General features: G+C 47.8%; 2 protein-coding genes across 2 annotated transcripts; both read left to right on the top strand.

The window, feature by feature from the left end:
- The first annotated feature begins 1,937 nt into the window (after positions 1–1,937).
- On the top strand, positions 1,938–5,246 carry LOC137450286 (gastrokine-1-like). Its single transcript, XM_068156644.1, has 6 exons — positions 1,938–1,997; positions 2,844–2,897; positions 3,263–3,382; positions 3,830–3,937; positions 4,354–4,495; positions 5,056–5,246. Exons 1-6 carry the CDS (start codon positions 1,986–1,988, stop codon positions 5,130–5,132), a joined length of 513 nt encoding a protein of 170 aa, XP_068012745.1. The 5' UTR covers positions 1,938–1,985; the 3' UTR covers positions 5,133–5,246.
- A 1,959-nt stretch (positions 5,247–7,205) lies between these two features.
- LOC137450253 (collagen alpha-1(XXI) chain-like) lies at positions 7,206–10,228 on the top strand. Its single transcript, XM_068156595.1, has 7 exons — positions 7,206–7,259; positions 7,641–7,694; positions 7,970–8,776; positions 8,938–9,072; positions 9,289–9,399; positions 9,683–9,821; positions 9,978–10,228. The coding sequence occupies exons 1-7, from the start codon at positions 7,248–7,250 to the stop codon at positions 10,070–10,072; spliced, it is 1,353 nt and encodes a 450-aa protein (XP_068012696.1). The 5' UTR covers positions 7,206–7,247; the 3' UTR covers positions 10,073–10,228.
- The last annotated feature ends 11,092 nt before the right edge of the window (positions 10,229–21,320 follow it).

Below are 21,320 nucleotides of genomic sequence, written 5' to 3' on the forward strand. Positions count from 1 at the left end.
AAAAGAAAACTGCCACATTCCTGTACAAGGATAGTGTGTTTGTATCAGGGTAGGCTGCTGATTGGTTCTCCATGCAGGGTGCTGGAACAGCTGCCTGAAGTGCCATGAGAACAAGAGGCCATCATCTGGAGATCTTGACTGAAGCCGTTATCCACCAAACAGGTCAGACCTTTGTGAGCCCCCAAAGGACTATTCCAAAACTTCTCACAAGGAGCACATCACTCCCTAGAACTCTGCACTTTGATGTCCCCCAGCAGCCTCATCTCACAGGGCTGAAACAGCAGAGCTCTCAGACCGGAAGAGGCTCTGCCTCTTTCTCACAGCTACCCAAAAGGCAGCATCTGCCCCCACATTCTGCACATCCAGGCCTCGTGAAGAGCTAACCTGCAGTTTGGGCAGCACCACAGCCACCTCAGCAAGAGGCTCTCATACACCTTTCTGACACTGGGCTTTATTGCTGAGGGTTTTACAAAGCCTGATCCCCTGACATGGATCTTCTGCCCATGCAGTGTTGAGCTGTGATGGTACTCTCCTGGCAGGCCAAGAGAGAAAGGGAAAGACTCAGCCCTGCACTGGAGTTTAGGTATGGAAGCCCAAACTATCTCTCTACAAACTACCTGGTTGTGCTCTTGACTGGCTCTAGAGAAGCTCTGACTTCCAAGCGATCTCCACTTCCCTCAGGTCAGAAGAAGGTGACCCATCATTTGGCACTGCCACCTTCTGAATACCATTGAAACAAAAGAACCTTGTCATCAAATGCTGAGAATAATTGTACCCTTTCTGTTCTCTCAAGGTGAGATTATACTATCATAACAAACTCTCCTGGTGACTCATAGGGTTCTTTCAGGTACTTTTCATAAATATTTATTTTTCTGGTAGTGGAGAAGAAAGTAAGAAATGATGCAATACCTTTAAAAAAAAAAACCTAAAAACCAATCTCAAGGCTGGGAATGCCACAGCAGAAGAAGACAGAGAGACAAATAAGAAGCACTTTCAGATGTGGTAAACAAACACCTTTGAAAGTGCTGCTCAAATACAACCCAAACCTGGGTAATCTGAGGCTGTATTTGTCTACATCTCTTTAGGTAATTAAACAGCAACGGACAACATTCCTGGGCAAAGAGGCTCAGAGGTCTGCAGTGGCCAGCTGAAAAACCAAACCATTTTGCAGAGATTCTGCAAGCACAAAGGCAGAGCAGCTCTTAAATCACAGCTCTCTATAATCATCACATTTCAGGGCAACATTAAATTCTGCTTTTGAAGGAACAGTTGACAGCCCCTTCATGCTGACCCTCCATTATTCATTTTTCCTATTCTACACATTTCTGTCCCATTCTTAAATTCACTCTTAGCCTGTACCAGGTGGTACTTTTGTGAAGAAGATCTGCAATGATAGAATACATAGAATAAACCAGGTTGGAAGAGACCTTCAAGATCATCGTGTCCAACCCATCAACCAATCCAACCCACCTAAACAATACATGACTGAAGACTGAAGATGCTCATGGAATGCACTTAACAAACAAGCTCAGATCTAGAACCAACCTCATGATTTCCAGGGACTGTTTTAGCATCTTTAACACAGCAAGATAACCTCCTTCACTGATCTCACAGAGGGTATCACCTATACATAAAATATTAGGCTGAGTCCTTTGCCACGCAGGCACCAAGCACCACCACAGATGGTATCAGGCAGCAGTTCTCTGGCTCTGATTTTTCCTTTCCTTCTCCCTTAAAAGTTACTACAAAAGACATCAATATTTATTCTATGACAAGTTTTCTTTCATCTTCCTGTGTGCCATTGATTCAATCAGGCTGCTATCAAAGCCTCCTCTTATCACAGCATTTCCCCAGGAAACTCGTCACCACCCTGTGAACACAGGGCACGTGCCAGCAAGGCAAAGCCTTGGGGAGACTGAAGGCTGGGATATGAGTGTATAAAAAGAGTACACATCCATTACCAGCAGATCTTGGCTACCATCACAATGAACTTCCCCGTAAGTATGCCTAGGGCTACTGCATAAAGCTGTTAAGCCTGGAAGACTAAAATTGGTTTGAGCCTTTCTTTGTTCCTTGCAAACTATTCCTGATTGATGCAGGGAGCACAGAGTAAAATTGCCAAATGGGTCAGGGCTGCAGGGATGAAATTGCACTTTTGGCACTGACTTCACTCCAGCTGCCTACACAGGCATGGAAGGGAGAAGTGCTCTGCTACAAGGCTGAAGCACACATCTGGAATGGAGAAAGGGCAACATTCCCTCAGCCACAGCTCGAGTGCCAGTCAGTCAGCTCAGCAGGCTCTAGAAGGTCATGGCACAGCTGTCTGAGGGCAGTATGGTTCTCTGGTTGCAGGACAAATTCTAAACTGTTAGCCCTAAATTCTCTGAGCCACACCTGGACTTTTCTCCAAAGATCCTCCTTTGGTGGAGATGAACTTTGTGACCAGTTCCATATTAGATGGCTTGTGTCCAAGAGTTGTTCCCAGTCACTGTTTTACAAAAGAATTTATCACCACAAGACTAAATCTCTCCAAAAGGTACCTGCAGTAGCTATGGCAAATCTGCACCTTCATGTGGATCAGTTCCGTGTTGGAGATCTACAGCTCAGGGTGAAGATATCTTAGACAGAATCATTTCTAGGATCTGATCATCTGATGTAAGCTTACTAGCAAAAATATCTTCTGCCCATTTAACCACGCTAGAGCTAGAGCCTGCTTCAGAAAGTTGTTGAGCATGTGCACAGAGTTAAGCAGGAAGCCAACATGATTTGAGAACAGCAAATAACCTGAAGCAAGTAACAAGTCTGGATGTTGAAGTGCTGTTCATTTCCAATGTTCATTTCAGATTGTGGCTGCTGCTCTTCTTGGAGCTGTCCTGGCCCCAGCTTTTGCTGATGGGGTAAGTACAGAGCTACACACAGCTCTCCACTGCTACAGCCTCTGAAACACAGGGGACTGGGAACAAAACTGTATTTTAAGGTCTGGTACTCAGTGGGAAACTGCATTGTTTGAGACCAGAGAAGATACTTCTGTGCTTGGTACACCAGTCCTAGACAAAATCTGAATGGCAGGTTGGACACAACAGTCCTGATGGCTTCCCAGCCTCCCCGCTATGGCCAGAATTTATCTCCTCCTTCATCTAACCTCAAAGAGCAATCCTTTCCTTGAAGCCTGGCTACCAGAGTCACTGCTTTATTCAGTGAAAGACTGCTGGGAACCCACAAACTGAAACCCTTCTCCTCTTTCATCTTTTCCAAAATACAGAATGGAGAGAAAAACCTGAAGGGACACCAAGGTGAAAACTCTCATCACCCTGCCACCGGAGGCTTCAATGACCTAAAGGAGTACTCCCAGGCCTTCAGAACTCTCTGGGACACCGAGACTGTGAGTAGCTGCCAGGAAAAGGGAAAAATAAAAAAAAGGGCTTTGAAAAACATCAAAAGATTCAAGAAAGCTTCATGAGGATTTAGAGGAGATGCTGAAGAAAATTCTCATTTAAGCATTTGATTCCTGCTGCTGTACTGGGTGCAGTACTCATGTTTCCAGCAGTGGACTCCTTCACCTGGCCTAAGCAGTACAACGTATCTTACCCATGGCATTTTGGGGGGGGGGGGGGGGGGGGGGGCAATCAACTGTGCCTTTAACCAAAGTCCCTCGTGGGCCTCCATGAGCATTCCCTTAGGCAACGTCATTGCAAAGAGGCTCTTTTCCTCCCCTTGATTATTTGTACTGTGCAAAGCCCTTCTTGCAAACAGAGCTTCTCTCTGGCAGTCTGCTCATCTTTCACCTAGCACTGTTTGCAACAAGAAGCTTTCTCCCCTCTCTCAACAGGGCTATGTTGCAACCAAGGTACTTTCCAAAAACACCTGCATCATCTCTAACATGGGCGGGGACTCATGGCTTGATGAACCATTTCCTGCATCAGCTCAGGGACTCAAGGTAGGATGGGGAAAGAAAGTGCTGAGAATGTTCAACTGCGTCTGCAAAGGACTTACTCCCTACAGGCACAGAGGAGCAAAGGCTGCAGGAATGGCAGTTCTTCAGCAGGACTAGGTGACTGCAGGAGTCAGGATGTGGCTCAGTTGGTAGTGCACACGACCCTTAATGGGAAGGTTGTGAGTTCAAGCCTGAAGTGGGCGGTAGTGTCCTCCCTACTCTAGTCCTGAGGTGACAGGTTGGACTCGATGATCTTTGAGGTCTCTTCCAACCTTAGTGATACTGAGTTCTGCAGATGTTGCATTGGCCTCATCTAATCCCTTCCCCATCATCAAAGATGTGCCTGTAGCTTCTCAACTCCTTTTTCTGTTTTTTCTAAATGCTGTTTTCTGATATTTTTTTTTCCCTTTGATTCTTAGGGACCCCAGCCCCACTACCTTCCACCCAGAGAGAATCGCTTCATTATCTCCACAGAGAGACTCCAAACCTTGCAGCCATATGGAAAACGCATCCAAGAGCTATGCAGAGGAATTTCCTCCTACTTTGCTTACCCAGCTCCAGGTGAGCACACAAGAAACAGGGTTGGTTTACCCAAAGCAAGATTAACAAGGTTAGCATTAAGGAGAAAAATGACTGAAGCAAAGATGACCAAGTTGATCACTGAAATCCACTACTTTTCTATGACTTGTATCAATCAGGGAGCTCGTGGGTAAGGAAAAGCAGCAGGTCTGCTACACTGTGCACAAGGCAGAGACCAGGCCTTGCCAGGAAGGTTTTAGGCTCCAGCTGTTGACACAAGTCTCAGTTATGTTAGGCAATTCCATGTATACATAGCACCAAGCTGACAAGGGTCCTGCCAAAGCACAAATTCAAAGACTAGCTTACAGTTTAGATTGGGTCTAAAAAGATTACGTCTAAAAAGATTACATCTAAAAAGCTTGCCTGTAGTGGAATTTTCCAACCATGGTGATTTGGTGATTCTGTGAAGTTTTGAAAGAGAGCAGCTCAGTGCTCAGGTCACATTTCCTGGTACATTTCCACCATAAGATTAAACCAGTTCAGGTTCTTTGATCTCTTGTATGCTCAGTCCCAATCTTATCAGTTTTTCCTTTTTTTTTCAGGATCCAACTTCTTAGACAAAGAGGTTACCTGTTTGAAAGTTAAGATTAAAGAATTGCCAGTCCACTACTGTTTTTAATTGTTCCTGAAGGAGTTTGGGGGAAGAAAAATTCCAGCAGCATATAATCAAGAAAAAAAACCCAAAGGGTTTATGTATCATCAAATTTTCAATCATTTGTCTCTCTCTTCTGCTCGGTGCACAGGCTCTTATGTCACAGTAAAATTTATCATCAACCTACCCTGGGCTGCCCTGTGTTTTTATACATCCTGCAGAAGGGTGCAAGCATTTCCAAAGCCAAGCTGCTAAACAGGTCTTCTTGCAAAATCCAATTTGGGCATCGAAACCTCATGCTGTATGATTTCCCCCTAAGCTTTCCGCATGCAGCCATAACTGATTCTTAGCCAACACCATGACCAAGTGCTGCATAACTACATCATGACAGTCTTGAAACCAAAGTGGTCTGAGGTCCAAACTTACACATTTCCATGCACGGAAAGCTAAGCTGAAGATGTGTCCTACACAAACATCCCCAACTATTGAACCGAGGAAGCAAAGGAATTGCTCCTTCCTAGGGGGTTCACTGCAACACATTTGGGATGGTTTCTTCTTCTGACTGGGATGCCCCTACATCTCAGAATGTTCATTATTCAAATGTAAATTGATCCAGGATTAAACTGATCCTGAAGAGAAGGAGTCTGACAAAGAGGTTGAGAAGTAGAGACAATACAATAAACCTCCAGAGACATCAAAACTGTGACTCTCACATTGTCCATGGAGGTGCAGAGCCAGACAGAGACTCTCAACAGTACACAAGGCTGGAGTCAGTAACCTTACAATAAAAGATTCTTCTCAACAAGGATGAGGCCTGGCCTTTGGCACTGAACACAAAACCCATGATCCAGAGCAATCATTTCAGTAACTGGGGCCCTCTGGAAAAGAACAGATCTGCACCTTTTCTATACTGATTCCAACAGCAATTAACTGCTGTGGGCTCTCCATCAGCAGGCCACAGCAGCAATATCAAGTCCTACACCTCTGGTTTTCTCTTCTCCCACAGCAGGCAGAACAAAAAGATTAATAAAGACCTGTATGGGCATAATAAAAAGAGAAGTCAAAAGCATGAGTAGAGAATAAAAAAATCCCCACAATGTCATATCTCCATTGTGCTCTCATAGCCTCAGGTATTTCAAGAGAAATGCAGGATGCTGAGAAAACCTCATCTGTGAGGGGGGTTGGGGATTAAACACACAAAGGTGTCCTGTGAAACAATGACAGCAGCTCTAACGCAGCCTGTCAGGAGCAGAATACTTCCACACCACCAGTCACTGTGGCTGGAGGGGCAGAAATGTGCGGGGCTGCCCCTGCACAGGGAGCTGAGGAGTCACAGCCCCAGCCCCCAACACCACCTCAGCAGCCATTTTCTGCCCTTTTAACTGCCCCTTGCTCATCTGGCCCTCACATTCCCAGCATCTCCTCGGCTCTGCCCTGCTGCTGCAACCATGTGCTCTGCACACCCAGCACCAGGCTCCTGCATTCTATCAGCCACAGGAGTGATTCCTGCACTCATAACACCAAACTGGACACAAACCTCAGGCATGCAAAAACCTTCCTAGCACAGTGATCACCTGTGTCTTTGCAGCACCACAGAATATAAGCTGGGGCAAGGGGAAAACAAGGGGTGCCACCCATACTAACCAAGAGACCTCCACTGCCTGGCCCACATCTGTAATGTTTCAGCCTGCACAGCCTCTTTAGGGCAAAGCCACTCTCAGAGCCAATGCTGTCTTGGGGCCCTGTGATTACGCAGTAGCATGCAAGAGATTCTGGAAGGTTCAAAGGTTCTCGTTTACTTTTCTGCGGCAAGGCCTTTGTGGGTTTGTTCAAATCTAGCCTATGTCTGCTCATAAGATTGATGTGGGTTTTCAATTTTCAAGTTTAATTTTTCCCTGCAAATGGATCCTTATCTGATCAGTATCAAAGTCTGCAGATCAAAAGTTACAGAAGCACAGGCCCCATATTGATGGAGTTGTTACAGCAGGAAACAATTATCAGCACCCTCCAGGCAGGGATACAAATGACAGAATTATTTTATTTCAGCACTTAATCCTTCCAGATCTCACTCTCACAACCTATATAAGGTGGACAGGTCAGAGCCTTCATTCAACCTGCACCAGCACCAGCTCTGCAGGCAAGATGAAGTGCACTGTGAGTATGGATGATCTTTTTTCCCCTTCTGAGCTATCATTTGGACTCCAGTCATTGCCTTTACCTCTCAGAAGTGCCTATGCCTGTCTCTGCCAGAAAGGCATTCTTGGGGGGGATGTTTCTCCTCCAGAGAGAGCAGCACACCCCCTATGAACCTGACCACCGCCTTCAGGTTCAGCTCTGTAAACAGGCACCTTCCATGCCTCTGCTCTGCATTACTCTAGAGTCACTTTAGGTGACTCTTGCAATTGCAGTACAAAGGGAAAAGACAACCAAAGCAGTTCACTCTCAGATCAGGACAGCAAAAAGGCTCCAGGATCCTCATGCTGGATTGGACAGCCAGAGCTGCAGCTGTACTTCTGGTTTCTCTTTCTCTTTCAGATTGTGACTACCGTTCTCCTTGGCCTCTTCCTGGCCCCAGCCCTCGGAGTTTTTGTAAGTAGAGTGACCCAGCCACAGGCTGTGGTGGGAGAGCCTTTCAATCCCTCATCCATTATTAGCCAAAGGGTTTTCAACATGAAGCTGGAAAAGCACAACTCAGCAAAGTTCAGTGGCAAAGTTCCCTCTGTCTCTGATATGATGGCAGACTGGGAAGAGGCAAATCCAGCTGGAATGGAGCTAGAATGATTGCCACAGAGACCAGAGACAAAGAGGGTCACAATTTTTAACCAGGCCCCAACTCTAACCAGGTAATTCATGCATCTTTCCAGGTTGGGCAGCAAACCGGGCAGCAGGTGTTCCCCGGACAGGACGTGCTCCCTGGACAGGACGTGCTCCCCGGAAAGCCAGGGCTCCCCGGAAACCAGGGTCTCCCCGGAAACCAGGGATTCCCTGGAAACCAGGGGCGCCCCGGAAACCAGGGGCTCCCCGGGAACCAGGGATTCCCCGGTAACCAGGGGTTCCCCGGAAACCAGGGTCTCCCCGGAAACCAGGGGTTCCCTGGAAACCACGGGTTCCCTGGAAACCAGGGATTTCCCGGTAACCAGGGGTTCCCCGGAAACCAGGGGCGACCCGGAAACCAGGGGTTCCCCGGAAACCAAGGATTCCCCGGTAACCAAGGGCGCCCAGGAAACCAGGGGTTCCCCGGAAACCAGGGGCGACCCGGAAACCAGGGGTTCCCCGGAAACCACGGGTTCCCTGGAAACCAGGGATTCCCCGGTAACCAGGGGTTCCCCGGAAACCAGGGGTTCCCCGGAAACCAAGGATTCCCCGGTAACCAAGGGCGCCCAGGAAACCAGGGGTTCCCCGGAAACCAAGGATTCCCCGGTAACCAAGGGCACCCAGGAAACCAGGGGTTCCCCGGAAACCAGGGGTTCCCCGGAAACCAAGGATTCCCCGGTAACCAAGGGCGCCCAGGAAACCAGGGGTTCCCCGGAAACCAGGGCTTCCCCGGTAACCAAGGGCACCCAGGAAACCAGGGGTTCCCCGGTAACCAGGGGCTCCCTGGAAACCAGGGATTCCCTGGAAACCAGGAATTCCCCGGAAAGCCGGTGCTCCCCGGGCAGAAGTACCCTCAGGTACGGATTGGGAGGGTCTGATCCTCCCAACTGGCAGCACTTGCAGCCAACCTGCTGCAGGAGCTTTCCCTGCTTCTTTCCCCATTTCATCATCTCAGAAGACAGGGATCAACTGACTTGGAAGTCTAAATGTGCTGTGGAATTTTGTTTTCTATATGCAGAACCCAAACCTGAACCAGCAGACCCCCATTGTTGTGGGCAGCCAAATTCTGATCCTCAACAGCCAACAGCGCGTGGCCGTCATTGAGAAGAAGAGCACCCAGGGGTCATGGAAAACCATTTGGAACTACAGGACGGTGAGTGGCAAGGGGCAGGTTCAGGCAATGGACTGGGAGACCAGCTCCTGTCAAGCTGAACACACTACAGGACTTGTTTCTTTCCTCTTAGCATCTGCAGTCCAACTTCCAGGGTAAAAACTATCCACATTCTTGCCTCTTTCACACAGGCTTGGTTCCCAACTTCTTTACTGAGACCCTCAACCCCTCGTTCTTGTCCCTCACTTCATTTTGCAGGGTGTGATTGCCACCAAAGTGTCCTCCGAGGGAGTTTGCTACATTTCCACCCTGGACAGGAGCCTGGTGCCCACCTTTGATGCTCTGCCCAGACTGGCCGAACAGAGCAGGGTAAGAGTCCAGAGGAGGACATCCCTGGGAACTTGTACAGTACTGCAAAGGAAACCCATGGCAGACACACAGCTGCTTTCAGGAGCTTGAAACCCACCTTAACTTCAAAAGCCATTTAGGTCACTCCATGGGGTGTGATGTTGTATCACAGCCCCCAGGTAGGAGAACAGATTGGAAATTCACTCCAAACGAGGTACTCAGGAGCAGTTCAGAGCAGGGAATATACACAGCATTGAAAGGATGGTGGCACTGATCTTGCTGAATGCTGTTATCTCATGTCTAGCTGCAGGGAGTGAAAGGACAACATACACAGGACATCATCTATGTCATCAAGAGACCTATCCTCAACCTCCAGTCTTATGGACAAGAGATCGTCGCTCTGTGCACAGGACTCACAACCTATGAGACTTATGAAGTTCAGGGTGAGTGCAAGCAAATGAATGCTGGGATGGCTGCATGTGACCCAGCACGACAGTGCAAGGTGCCTGGTGTTAAGGGCAGCCAATGAGGGCACAGATCTCTTCACACCATCTTCCCTCTTACCTCACAACACCTTTCTTTTTGTTGTCTTTTCCAAGGGCCCCAAGACACTGTCAACCAGGGATCATGCGCCAGACTCGATGTCCTGAACCTGGTGAACCTTTCCTACTGCCGTGGCAACAACAAGGTCTAAAAACCTTATGCTGCTTCAGCCAAGTGCAGCTGCTCCATTGCTGCTGCACCAAGCCAGCCTCAATGCTGTTCCTCCCTGGCATCTCCTCCTTCAGCAGTTTCCTTCCTAATGATGGAGATGCTCAGTTGTGACCATAACTTTCCAATAAAGTCCTCCACATGCATTAAGTCTGGCTAGTCTCTCATTGTTGTATCCTTGATCATCTATGCACATACCAAGAAAACCAATTGGAGTGTATCTTCTGTTGCCCTTTGGAGACCTCCAAATGCTTGTTTCACAGCCTGTTCTGCACACATGGCACACCTGTAGAGGGCACAAGTGTCACTGTGTGCAGGTGACAAAGGCAGCACATGAAGCTAAGACCTTCCTTCTCTTTCCCATGGGGAGAAGTCCCACAGCACAAATCTTCACTTACCTGGCATGAAAGGGAGAAGGAAAGGAGGAGGAAGCAAAGAAATGGCATCCTGAGAGGAGCAGAAATCTAATTTTAGGATTTACAGAGTTGTTCTGTTCTTAAAATGGAGGCCTGCATTGTAGCCAGAGCATGGCAGGGGCTGGCCAGAGGCCTCACACTGAACACCAGACAAGGAGACAGGCACCGACCCTCCATTTCTGTTGCCCTCACACTGATCCCCATAGGCCTCATTCTGTATCACTCCAAAAGGATGCAGAGTTCACTGAGGCACACCTCAGGCCCAGGCACCTGAATGATCAGCATGAAGACATCTCACTGCTAGCAGAAGAGAGGCACTGAACGTTCTTCGTTGCTGCTGATCTCTAATCTTATTTTTTCTTATGACACCACTTTGAATTCCTTCATACAGCACAGGTTGTCTTTTTGCTCAGGATGAGGCTCCACCTGACAGAAAGAGGCAAGAATCAAATCAGAGTAGGCATTTCCACTTCTTTTGAGCCGTTATAGATTATCCTAATAAAAGCTTTCAGCTCTTGTCACACCCAGCCTTGCGTTCTCCTTGGCATTTCTCCAGTCAGCTCCCATTTGCTTCATGCTGCTGTGATGAGAGTTCTGAGAAACTAAAAATACAGCAAGAGCACCCTCCAAAGTACATCTGCCAAACCTCTCCACCCTCCAGCACTGCAGAAGATTCTTGTAGCCCAGATGATGACAAGTAACAGCTGACACAGATCACATCACATGTTCGCAAACCCATCTCCCACCTCTCAGATGCAAGGATTTGGGATTTCAAATGATCTGGGATTTAATAAAGCCACTGTGGCCCCTGAGCCATGCTAAAGGCAGCAGACAATACACAGTACCAGGAGAGCTCTAAGCATGGTCAGAAGGATACTTTGACAACACTCCACAGGCTGAATAGGCACAACTTCCCATTTATCATACCCATCCAAACTCCAGTGAGGAACACAGGTAGAATGAATCTCTTCCAAAGAAAGCCTTCAAGAAGGAACAGGATCAGGTAAGACAAAGAACCCTCTCCCCAGGAAATGGTCACATTCTCCCTCTTCACAACACCTTGAACAGGGTGAGTCAGGCACTGCAAATCCAGCACTGTGGTTTGATTTGTTTCCAGATCCCCTATAACTATGAAAAATGCACTCAGTAGATCTGAATCCTTCATTCCATGCAGCTCTGCTCCCTCCTGCTGGGCATTTGTGCTCATGCTTCTGCCTCACATCTGCTGCAAACCAAACTGCAGAAGATCCTAATGTTCCCTGTAACAAGCTGTGCTTCATCGCTGCTGTTTCCATGTTCCCCTGCTCCAAGTGACTTGTGTTTCGAGATAGAATCAAAGAATCATAGAATTATTAGGATTGGAATTGACCTCAAGGATCAGCCAGTTGCAACCCCCCTGCCATGGGCAGGGACACCTCACACCACAGCAGGTTGCTAAGAGCCCCATGTGATGAGGCTTCCACCACCTCCCTGGGCAACCTCTGCCAGTCTCTCACCACTCTCCTGGGGAACAACTTCTTTCTAACATCCAATCTGAATCTACTCATTTCTATTCCTCCCCCATCCTATCATTCCCTGACATCTTAAAAAGTCCCTCCCCAGCTTTCTTGTAGTCCCCTTCATATACTGGAAGGTCTTCTTGGAGCCTTCTCCTCTCCAGACTGAACAACCCCAACTCCCTCAGTCTGTCCTCTTACGCGAGCAGCTCCAGTCCTCTGATCATCTTCATGGCCCTTCTCTAGACCCACTCCAGATCCTTCCTGTAATAGGGGCTCCAGACCTGGACACAGTACTCCAGGGGAGTACTCACCAGAGCAGAGCAGAGAGGGAGAATCACCTCTCTTGACCTGCTGGCTATGCCTCTTTGGTGTGAGGTGTTCCTGCCCATGTCATGGGGGGTTGGAACTGGATTATCCTTGAGGTCCCTTCCAACCCTAAAAATTCTATAATTCTAAAATGTTAACTTGAGAAATGCCAAGGACAAGATGAAGCTGGCCATGACAAGCTTCCGAGGATCGGTGTGAGGGTGATAGAAACTAAAGGATATTGCCTGTCTGCATTTCTGGTGTTCAATGTGTTGTAGTGTGATGGTTTAGCCCACTGACATCAACAAAAAGCTCAGCTGAGCGCAGCTGGAGAAGCGAATGAAGCTGTGTTTTACCACAATAATGGAATGCAATGAATATATACAAAATATACAGTATTTGCAATGTCATACAAGAATTTACAGGAGAGAAACAACACAGAAATCCTCCTGGGGAGGAGGATTCCACCTTAGGTTCCCCCCAACCCTCCTAACCATCACTGGAGTTGTCCAGGAGGAGACTTGATAGGGTGATTGGTTGCATGGTTTAGTTGATTGGGTGGTGTTGGATGATAGGTTGGACTTGATAATCTTGAAGGTTTCTTCCAACCTGGTCTATTTTATTCTATTCTATTCTACTAATTAGAAGAAAAGAGAAGATAAAATGTTAAGGCAATTTCAGTTAGCCTAAAGCTGTCTTAAGAAGTTAATGTTGCTTATCTTATCAGTCTCTGTCCAAGAGCAGCAGTCATGCATTTCAGCCAAGGGACAGACGACAGAGCGACTGAGAACAGAATGTAAGATCATAACACTACATCCCACTCATCTGGCTGATGAAATTCATTTAGAATTATCTTTCTTTTGTTTTCCTTTTTACACCCAAACTTTCAGCTAGAGAATTTGGTAGTTATCTTTTCTTAAAGGCCCAGCCTAAACTGTCACAATCCGCCCCTTCTAAACAATTTCATTGGCTGTTAGTACTCTCCATCTAATCTAAAACAATATCTACAATTCGTAAGCAAAGCTCACAGTCCATCCCAGCTGTCCTCAAGTGTAGATGATTCAGAAGCCAAAGAAAAATCAGGAACCCAGAAAACAGAAAACAGTTTGTCTTTGAGTGTGCAGGTCCAGCTCACAGTATCACAGTATAACTTAGGTTGGAAAGGACCTCGAGGATCATCGAGTCCAACCTATCAACACAGACCCCATGACTAGACCACAGCACCAAGTGCCATGTCCAATCCCCTCTTGAACACCTCCAGGGACGGCGACTCAACCACCTCCCTGGGCAGCCTGTTCCAATGACGAATGACTCGCTCGGTGAAGAACTTCCTCCTCACCTGGAGTCTAAACTTCCCCTGGCACAGCTTGAGACTGTGTCCCCTTGTTCTGGTGCTGGGTGCCTGGGAGAAGAGACCAGTCCCCTCCCGGCTACAACCACCTTTCAGGTAGTTGTAGAGGGCAATGAGGTCTCAAATTCACTGAACTGAGGTCTCAATTCACTGAACCTCTACTATTTACCAGCCAGGTTGCTTGTGCTAAATGTTTCTCCCAGTTTTTCAAAGGTCCACCCCCCATGGCTTTGAGAGTGGTCTTCAGCAAACTGTTGTAACGTTCAATCTTCCCTGAAGCTGGTGCATAGTAGGGAATGTGGAATATCCACTCAATGCCGTGCTCTTTGGCCCAGTTTTTTACAAGATTGTTTTTGAAATTATTTCCGTTGTCTGACTCAATCCTCTCTGGAGTTCCGTGTCTCCACAGGATCTGTCTCTCCAGACCGAGAATGGTGTTGAGTGCAGTTGCATGTGGAACTGGATAAGTTTCCAACCATCCAGTGTTTGCCTCTACCATAGTAAGCATGTACTGCTTACCAGAACAAGAACGTGGTAGAGTGATGTAGTCAGTCTGCCAGGCCTCACCATACTTGTACTTGGACCATCTGTCACCATACCACAAGGGTTTAATTCACTTTGTCTGCTGATTAGCAGCACAAATGTCACAATCATGGATGACTTATGTGATAGCATCTATGGAAATGTCTATGGATCTGTCATGAGCCCACTGGTAGGTTGCATCTCTGCCTTGATGTCCTGATGAATCATGAGCCCACTGAGCTAAGAACATCTCACCTTGGTGTATCTAGTCGAGAACAAGATCAGTGTCTGTGCCTACATGAGAAACTCTTGCAGCTAGATCTGCCTGATGGTTGTGTTGCCATTCCTCAGTAGCTTTGTTCTTAAGAATGTGAGCATGTGTCTCACCTTCGCTGGAATTCTCTTGATTCGATTGGCAATGTCCTGCCACAGGTCAGCTGCCCAAATCAGTTTCCTTTTCTCTGCCAACCATTCTTTTTCCAGTCCTTTAGCCAACCCCACAGGGCATTGGCTACCATCCATGAGTCGGTGTAGAGATAAAGCTTTGGCCATCTCTCACGTTCAGCCACGTCGAGAGCTAGCTGGACAGCTTTTACCTCTGCGAACTGACTGGATTCTCCTTCTCCATCCTTCGCCTCTGCAACTTGGCGTGTTGGACTCCACACTGCAGACTTCCACCTTTGCTTGTTCCCAACAAGATGACAGGAACCGTCTGTGAACAAAGCATATTTCTTTTCATCATCAGAAAGGTCATTGTAAGGAGGAGCTTCCTCAGCATGAGTTACTTTCTCCTTTGGAGGTTTAGTACAGTAGGTGCCTTCATGCCAACTTGAGATCACCTCCACTAGACCAGGTCTTTCAAGATTTCTCATTCGAGCAAGCTCTCTGTGTTATCAGAGCCATCCACTTAGACCATATTGAGTCTGTGGCATGATGTGGTGTGGAACCTTTGCCTTTGAACATCCAATTCAAAACTGGTAATCTGGGAGCTAAGAGAAGTTGTGATTCAGTTCCAATCACTTCAGAAGATGCTTTTACTCCTTCATAGGCAGCTAAAATCTCTTTCTCTGTTGGAGTATAATTTGCCTCTGAACCTCTGTAACCTCAACTCCAGAAACCAAGAGGTCATCCTTGTGTCTCACCTGGAGCTTTTTGCCACAAGCACCAGGTTGGACCATTGTCACTTGCAGCCATGTACAAAATGTTCTTAATGTCTGGACCATCTCAGACAGGTCCCAGACCCACTTCTTGAACTACCTCTTGCTTTATCTGGTCAAAGGCTGCTTGTTGTTCAGGTCCCCAGTGGAAATGGTTTCTCTTTTGAGTCACATCATACAGAGGTTTCACAATCTGACTGTATCCAGGAATGTGCAGTCTCCAAAATCCCACTATCCCCAAGAAACGTAGGGTCTCTTGCTTGTTGGTGGGATTTGCCATGGTAGAGACTATCTACCACATCCACTGGAATGTGTCGGCATCCATCCTGCCACCGCACTCCCAGAAACTGAATCTCTGTGGTAGGTCCTTTCACCTTGTCTCACTTGATGACAAAACCTGCATTCAGAAGAATGTCAATTACTTTGCTACCTTTCTCGAAGACTTCCTCAGCAGTTTTACCCCAGATGATGATGTCATCGATGAACTGGATGTGTTCTGGAGCACCGCCTTTCTCCAGAGCATCGTGGATTACTGCATGACAGATGCTTGAGCTGTGGATCCAGCCCATTGGCAATCTGTTGAAGGTGTACTGGATTCCTCTCCAGGTGAAAGCAAACTGAGGCCTGGATGTCTCTGCTATGGGAAGAGAAAAATGCATTAACAATGTCTATGGTAGCATACCATTTGGCCTCTTAGGATTCCAGCTCATACTGTAGCTTCATCATGTCTTGCACTGCTGCACTCATAGGTGGTGTCACTTCATTCAGGGCTCGGTAGTCTACTGTCAGACGCCAGTCTCCATTCTGCTTTTGCACAGGCCACACTGGACTGTTGAAAGGTGAATGAGTTTTGCTGACGACTTTCTGGCTCTCCAACTGATGTATCAGATTCTGAATGGGCAACAAAGAGTCACGGTCAGTTCTGTATTGCCTGTAATGCACAGTCTGAGAAGCAACTGGCAATTTTATGTCCTCTATCTCATGTTGTCCCGCAACTGCAGATTCATCAGAAAGCTCAGGTCTAATAGCCAGCTTCAACTTTTGTCCATCCGTTTCTACAGAAGCTACTCCAAAAGCCCATTTGTAACCTCTAGGGTCTTTGAAATGCCCTTCTCTCAGAAAATCAATTCCCAAAATACAAGGTGTGTCAGGTCCTGTCACGACAGTATGCTTCCTCCATTGTTTACCAGTTAAACTTACATCAACTTCTATCTTAGTTAACTCTTGAGATCCACCAGTGACTCCCAGAATAGTTATAGACTCTGATCCCTGATAATTTGATGGCATTATGGTGCACTGAGCTCCTGTGTCAACCAAGGCCCTGTACTTCCAAAATTTTGAAGTGCCAGGCCACTGGATGTACACATCCCAATAGATTCTGTTATCTCTATTATCCCTCTTCTCCCCCTGGCAGGGGGCAGGGCACCCCTAATTATGGGGAATATGCCCACATGTGCAGTGAGCACACTGTCCAGTGTTAGAACTGGAGCCATTAGAGTTGTTCTGGGAAACTGTGGAAGTAACTGCTACCCTTCTGGTATTGCTACCTCGGGTTCTGCCACTTTGCAGTTCCCTCAGTCTCCTGAAAAAATTAGAAGCTGGTTGACCATCCCATCTGTTCATGTTCTCATCAAACTAATCATGCAGAGTTATCCAAATGCTCCCACATGATTGCCTCTGTGGTCTGTTTTGGTTTGATCTCTTTTGGAATTACCTCCTTGGGGGACATCTGTTTCTAGCAGCTGAAACTTGTATCCATCTGGAGGAAGCATTGGAATTATCTCTTTGTGTCAATTTGCATATGGAATCTTTCAACTCTTTCATGCAATTCTTTATCTCACCAGACAGAGTTTCAATAGCCGAAACAAAAGAAACACGTGTGAGACTATCCTCCAATTGTCTCATTTGATCAGTGAAATGGCCAACCATAGGAGGAGCTCCACCATAATTTCTTGCCGCAATTCTGCTTGTCAAAATAGTAGCAGAAATAGGAGGAGCAAGTTTGATGAGCTTTTTAGCAAGACCAGTTCCCACAGGAATTTCATCAGGATTCAGAGTTTCATGATTACCATAGAGTACCTCTCTGACAGCAAATTCTCTCAGACACTTAATTCCCTCTTCCATGGTAATCCAGGGTTTAGCATTCCATAGGAGGTCATCTTGGGATGGTTATCTCATAAAAGCTGCCAATAAAAGGCGTATCCACAGAGAAACCTTACTGAGACACCTGCCTAGATGTCTGTCTATTCCACTATTATTTGAGAGAGTTCCTAGCTGAGATGATGACTTGTCTCCTACTATTAGAGCTGGTGCACCTTCATCGAAACATCTGCCAAGCCAAGTTAGAATTGTCACATTCTCTGCTCTGATGTAATCCTTCCTCACATACCTTAACTCCTCCCTGGGGGGCGCTAGCGTTCTGAATATCATCGTCTGATTCCTCTTCCGCCTCTTCTTCCTGTAGTGGCTTCTGCTGCTACTCTCTTAAGGATTTCTTTAAGCTCAGAAGCATCTCCATTAGCTGCTGTCTTACCAGGACCTGTATTCTGCCCTGCATCTCCACAGCATCACAGTGTCACAGTATCACCAAGGTTGGAAGAGACCGCAAATCAATCGAGTCCAACCTGTCACCACAGACCTCATGACTAGACCATGGTACCAAGTGCCACGTCCGACCCCCTCTTGAACACCTCCACTATTGAATGATGGTCTCAATAACTCAGCTAAATCCTAAAGACAAACCTTCTCTTCCTCTTCATCAGGATCTTTTTTAACAGAAGGTCCCTCACCAGCTGCAGAATCTTGCTGCTCCTCCCGGTCAGCTGTTGGATCAGCTTTGCATCTTTCTCTCTTATCTAAAGCTGCTACTTGCTTAATCAGAGCTGTGTTTGAATTTACAGCAGGCTTAACAGAAGTCGACTGGTTTTGTGTAGGTAGCTAGGACCCAGCGGCTGGAAGATCTCACATTGTACAGGAAGATAGGGCCCCTCTCCTGATAGCCAATAGCATTTAGTTTACGGTGCAAGCAGATGGAAGTGATGTAAACCTCAGTTACATAGTGCAGCATCGTTCACTAATAAACATCATTTGCCATCCACCACATTGGTGTCTGCGAGCTGATGGACCGAGCGGCCTGGGGTTGGCCGCCATGCCATTCCTGAACCAGGTCGCCGTGCCTACGACAGGCAACAAGTGGTGCCGAAACCCAGGAATTTGCCTGGAATCGGGTGAACAGCGGTCCAGAGTGGCTGGACCAGCCCAGCGGGGAGGATGCTCCCGGACCAACAAGGAGGATGGAAGCCCTTGTGAAGGTCGTGTCGCAGTTACATAAGCAGTGGGGTATTGATTGTGAACCTGAAGACTTTATTCTCGCAGTTGCAAGGCTGTTACAGCTTGGGGCCATAGACCAGCCGGTGGACATTCTCCACCCAGAAATGTGGAACAAATGCACTGAAGCGCTAGCTAGGTTGTGGGGGAAAGTCCTGTGGGCTCTGCAGAGGGCCAGGCAGGAGAAGGGGATCTGGAGGGTGATAAGGGACTGTTTGACGGCCATCCCGAGGTGGGGAGTTGGGGCAGCCATGCAGACTTTGTGCCCCCTGGACGGTGGCAATTCTGCTGAGCCTGAGTGTGACCGTTTGAGGCTGTCCCTTTAAGAAAGGGAACATTGTGGCTGAATGTTTATAAACAAAAGACAGATCTAAACTAATTTCATTGGTAGATTGGGAGAAAGCACCTTTTGAACTGGGAGTACAGCAGCGTTCTATTCAGTCTTTCTTTCTTCCCCTTTGCAGCTCGCAGCTTTCTGGGCTTTCAGCCAGACTTGACCTTGGAAAAAGATAAGCTTTTTTTCTAACACATAACTGACTAACTGCTTTTTAATTAACAATTATTTCTTTTTCTCTCTTTCTAACCCTCTCTGGGGAAAAGGGGAGAGAAGGGGGTACAGGGGTGGGGAACCCCCCTCAGCAGAGGAGGGAACTCTCATTTCTGTGTTACTTTGTTGCATATTTTCTGTACATATTTTAAATACTGTAAATTCTGTATATATATTTCCCTGCATTCCCTAAACTGCTTTGTAAATATAGCACACAATCCCTTTGCTAATCCGGCTGTGTTTTTTTTCCTTTCAATTTTCTTCCCTTTACTTACAGGGGGGGAAGAAGGCTTTGCCGCCTTCTCCCCAACCCTCGACACTGAGGAACTGCAGGAGGGCGATGTGCCCCCCAAATCCCCAAACCCCAACCAGCTTGCCGAGGGACAGAATCTAGCCAAGTCCTTCTGGGGTGGGTTAGCTGCGAGGCCTGGGGTGCCGTGTGGAAATCGGAGTTTGAGGACGTCTGGGCTAGACCACCGCCATATGCGCCCCAAGATGGCGCCAAATGAAAAGGGGAAGGACGGGGCAAGCATGCCCCCAGCGGGAACAGGGAGGAGGTGCTACAACCAATAAGCGCACGCAAATGGGAAGGGGAGGAGAACGAGAAGGAGAAAGGTGGTGGGGGCAAGCCAAGAAGGGAGGAGCGGCCCACCCGCCAGGGAAGTGGGCAGGGCCGGAGCGTGAGCGAGGGGTGGAAAGCCAATCAGAGCGACCATCTGGAAAAACACCCTCACTGGGCAAACACCCCACCGAGCAGAAGGCGGAGCAAGCCAAGAGGGAGGGAACAGCCCACCTGCAAGGGAAGTGGGTGGGGCCAGGGCCCAACAAAAAAGTACTGGAATTCAGAAGTAGCCGGTCAGTCGAGTTCAACTCTGGGTCAGACACTAGCCAAGTCGAGTGGCTCGCAACTGATTCAAACTCAGAGGAGGAGGAGGTGGGGGTAGACGGAGTCAAAAGCCAAAGTATCCCCATCCACTATAAAGAGGGGCCACGAGGGGGAAAAATTCCTCTCATGGATTGGAGGAAAATAAAGATTGCATGTGCTGATTGGGCCCCATCAGCCACACTAGCGTTCCCGGTCCGGGTGACAGACGGGGGACAAAGGGTCCACACACCAATAAATCCTAAGGATGTGCAAGCGATTGTTAAAGCAATTGCAGACAAAGGGCTTAACTGTGCCATGATCTCCACTCTCATAGATGGGGTTTTCGGGGGAGATGACATGCTCCCGTTCGATATAAAGCAAACCTGTAGATTGATTTTTGATGGGGCAGGGATGATTGTGTTTAAACAAGAATGGGAGGACAACTGTGCAAGGCAACTAGCTCAAGTAACTGGGGCAGATCACCCGCTCCACGGCTCCAGCCTGCAGCAGCTAATGGGTACAGACCCAACAATGATTATCCCCCAGGCACAGGCCCAAGGCCTGCGGGCCCATGAAGTTATGACAACTACTTGTGCAGCTAGAGAGGCCATTCGCACAGCCTCTAGAGTTATCGCCCAGCCATCGCCATGGTCCACAATAAAGCAAAACGAAAGTGAGAGCTTTATGCAATTTGTAGATTGCCTCCAGGCAGCGCTCGACTCCTCAACCCTGCCCGCGGAAGCAAAAGGCCCGGTCCTTGCAGACTGCTTACGTCAGCAGTGTAATTCAAAAACCAAAGACATCCTACGATCACTGCCAGCGGGGTCAAGTCTTACAGACATGATTAAGCATGTTGTGAATGAAGAGCATCTGCCCCAATTCATGTGGCTGTTTGCACGGCAATAGCTAATGTGATGGCATGTTTTAGATGTGGCCAGGCAGGCCACGTTGTGGCAAACTGCCCTCAGTTGGGGGACCTGCCAGCACTGCTCCCTCCGCACCAAAATCAACCCAGAGGACCGTGCTGGGTCTGTGGAAAGAAAGGACATTTTGCTAAGGAGTGCAGATCTAAAAACCAGGGAAACGGGGTGGGGAGAGGGCACCTGGGCCGCGCACAGCCCTCTCCCACTTGGGACGTGAGGCGGCCCAACTATGCCAACCACAGATGGGGCGAAGCGCTCCCGAACTCGCTGCCCCCTCGAGAAGCAACCAACTTCATGGCCCAACCGATGGTCCAACCG

Source organism: Melanerpes formicivorus, unplaced genomic scaffold, assembly GCF_026170545.1.
Source record: "Melanerpes formicivorus ecotype bairdi unplaced genomic scaffold, bMelFor1.0.p_v2 SCAF_34, whole genome shotgun sequence".
Lineage (NCBI taxonomy): Eukaryota > Metazoa > Chordata > Aves > Piciformes > Picidae > Melanerpes > Melanerpes formicivorus.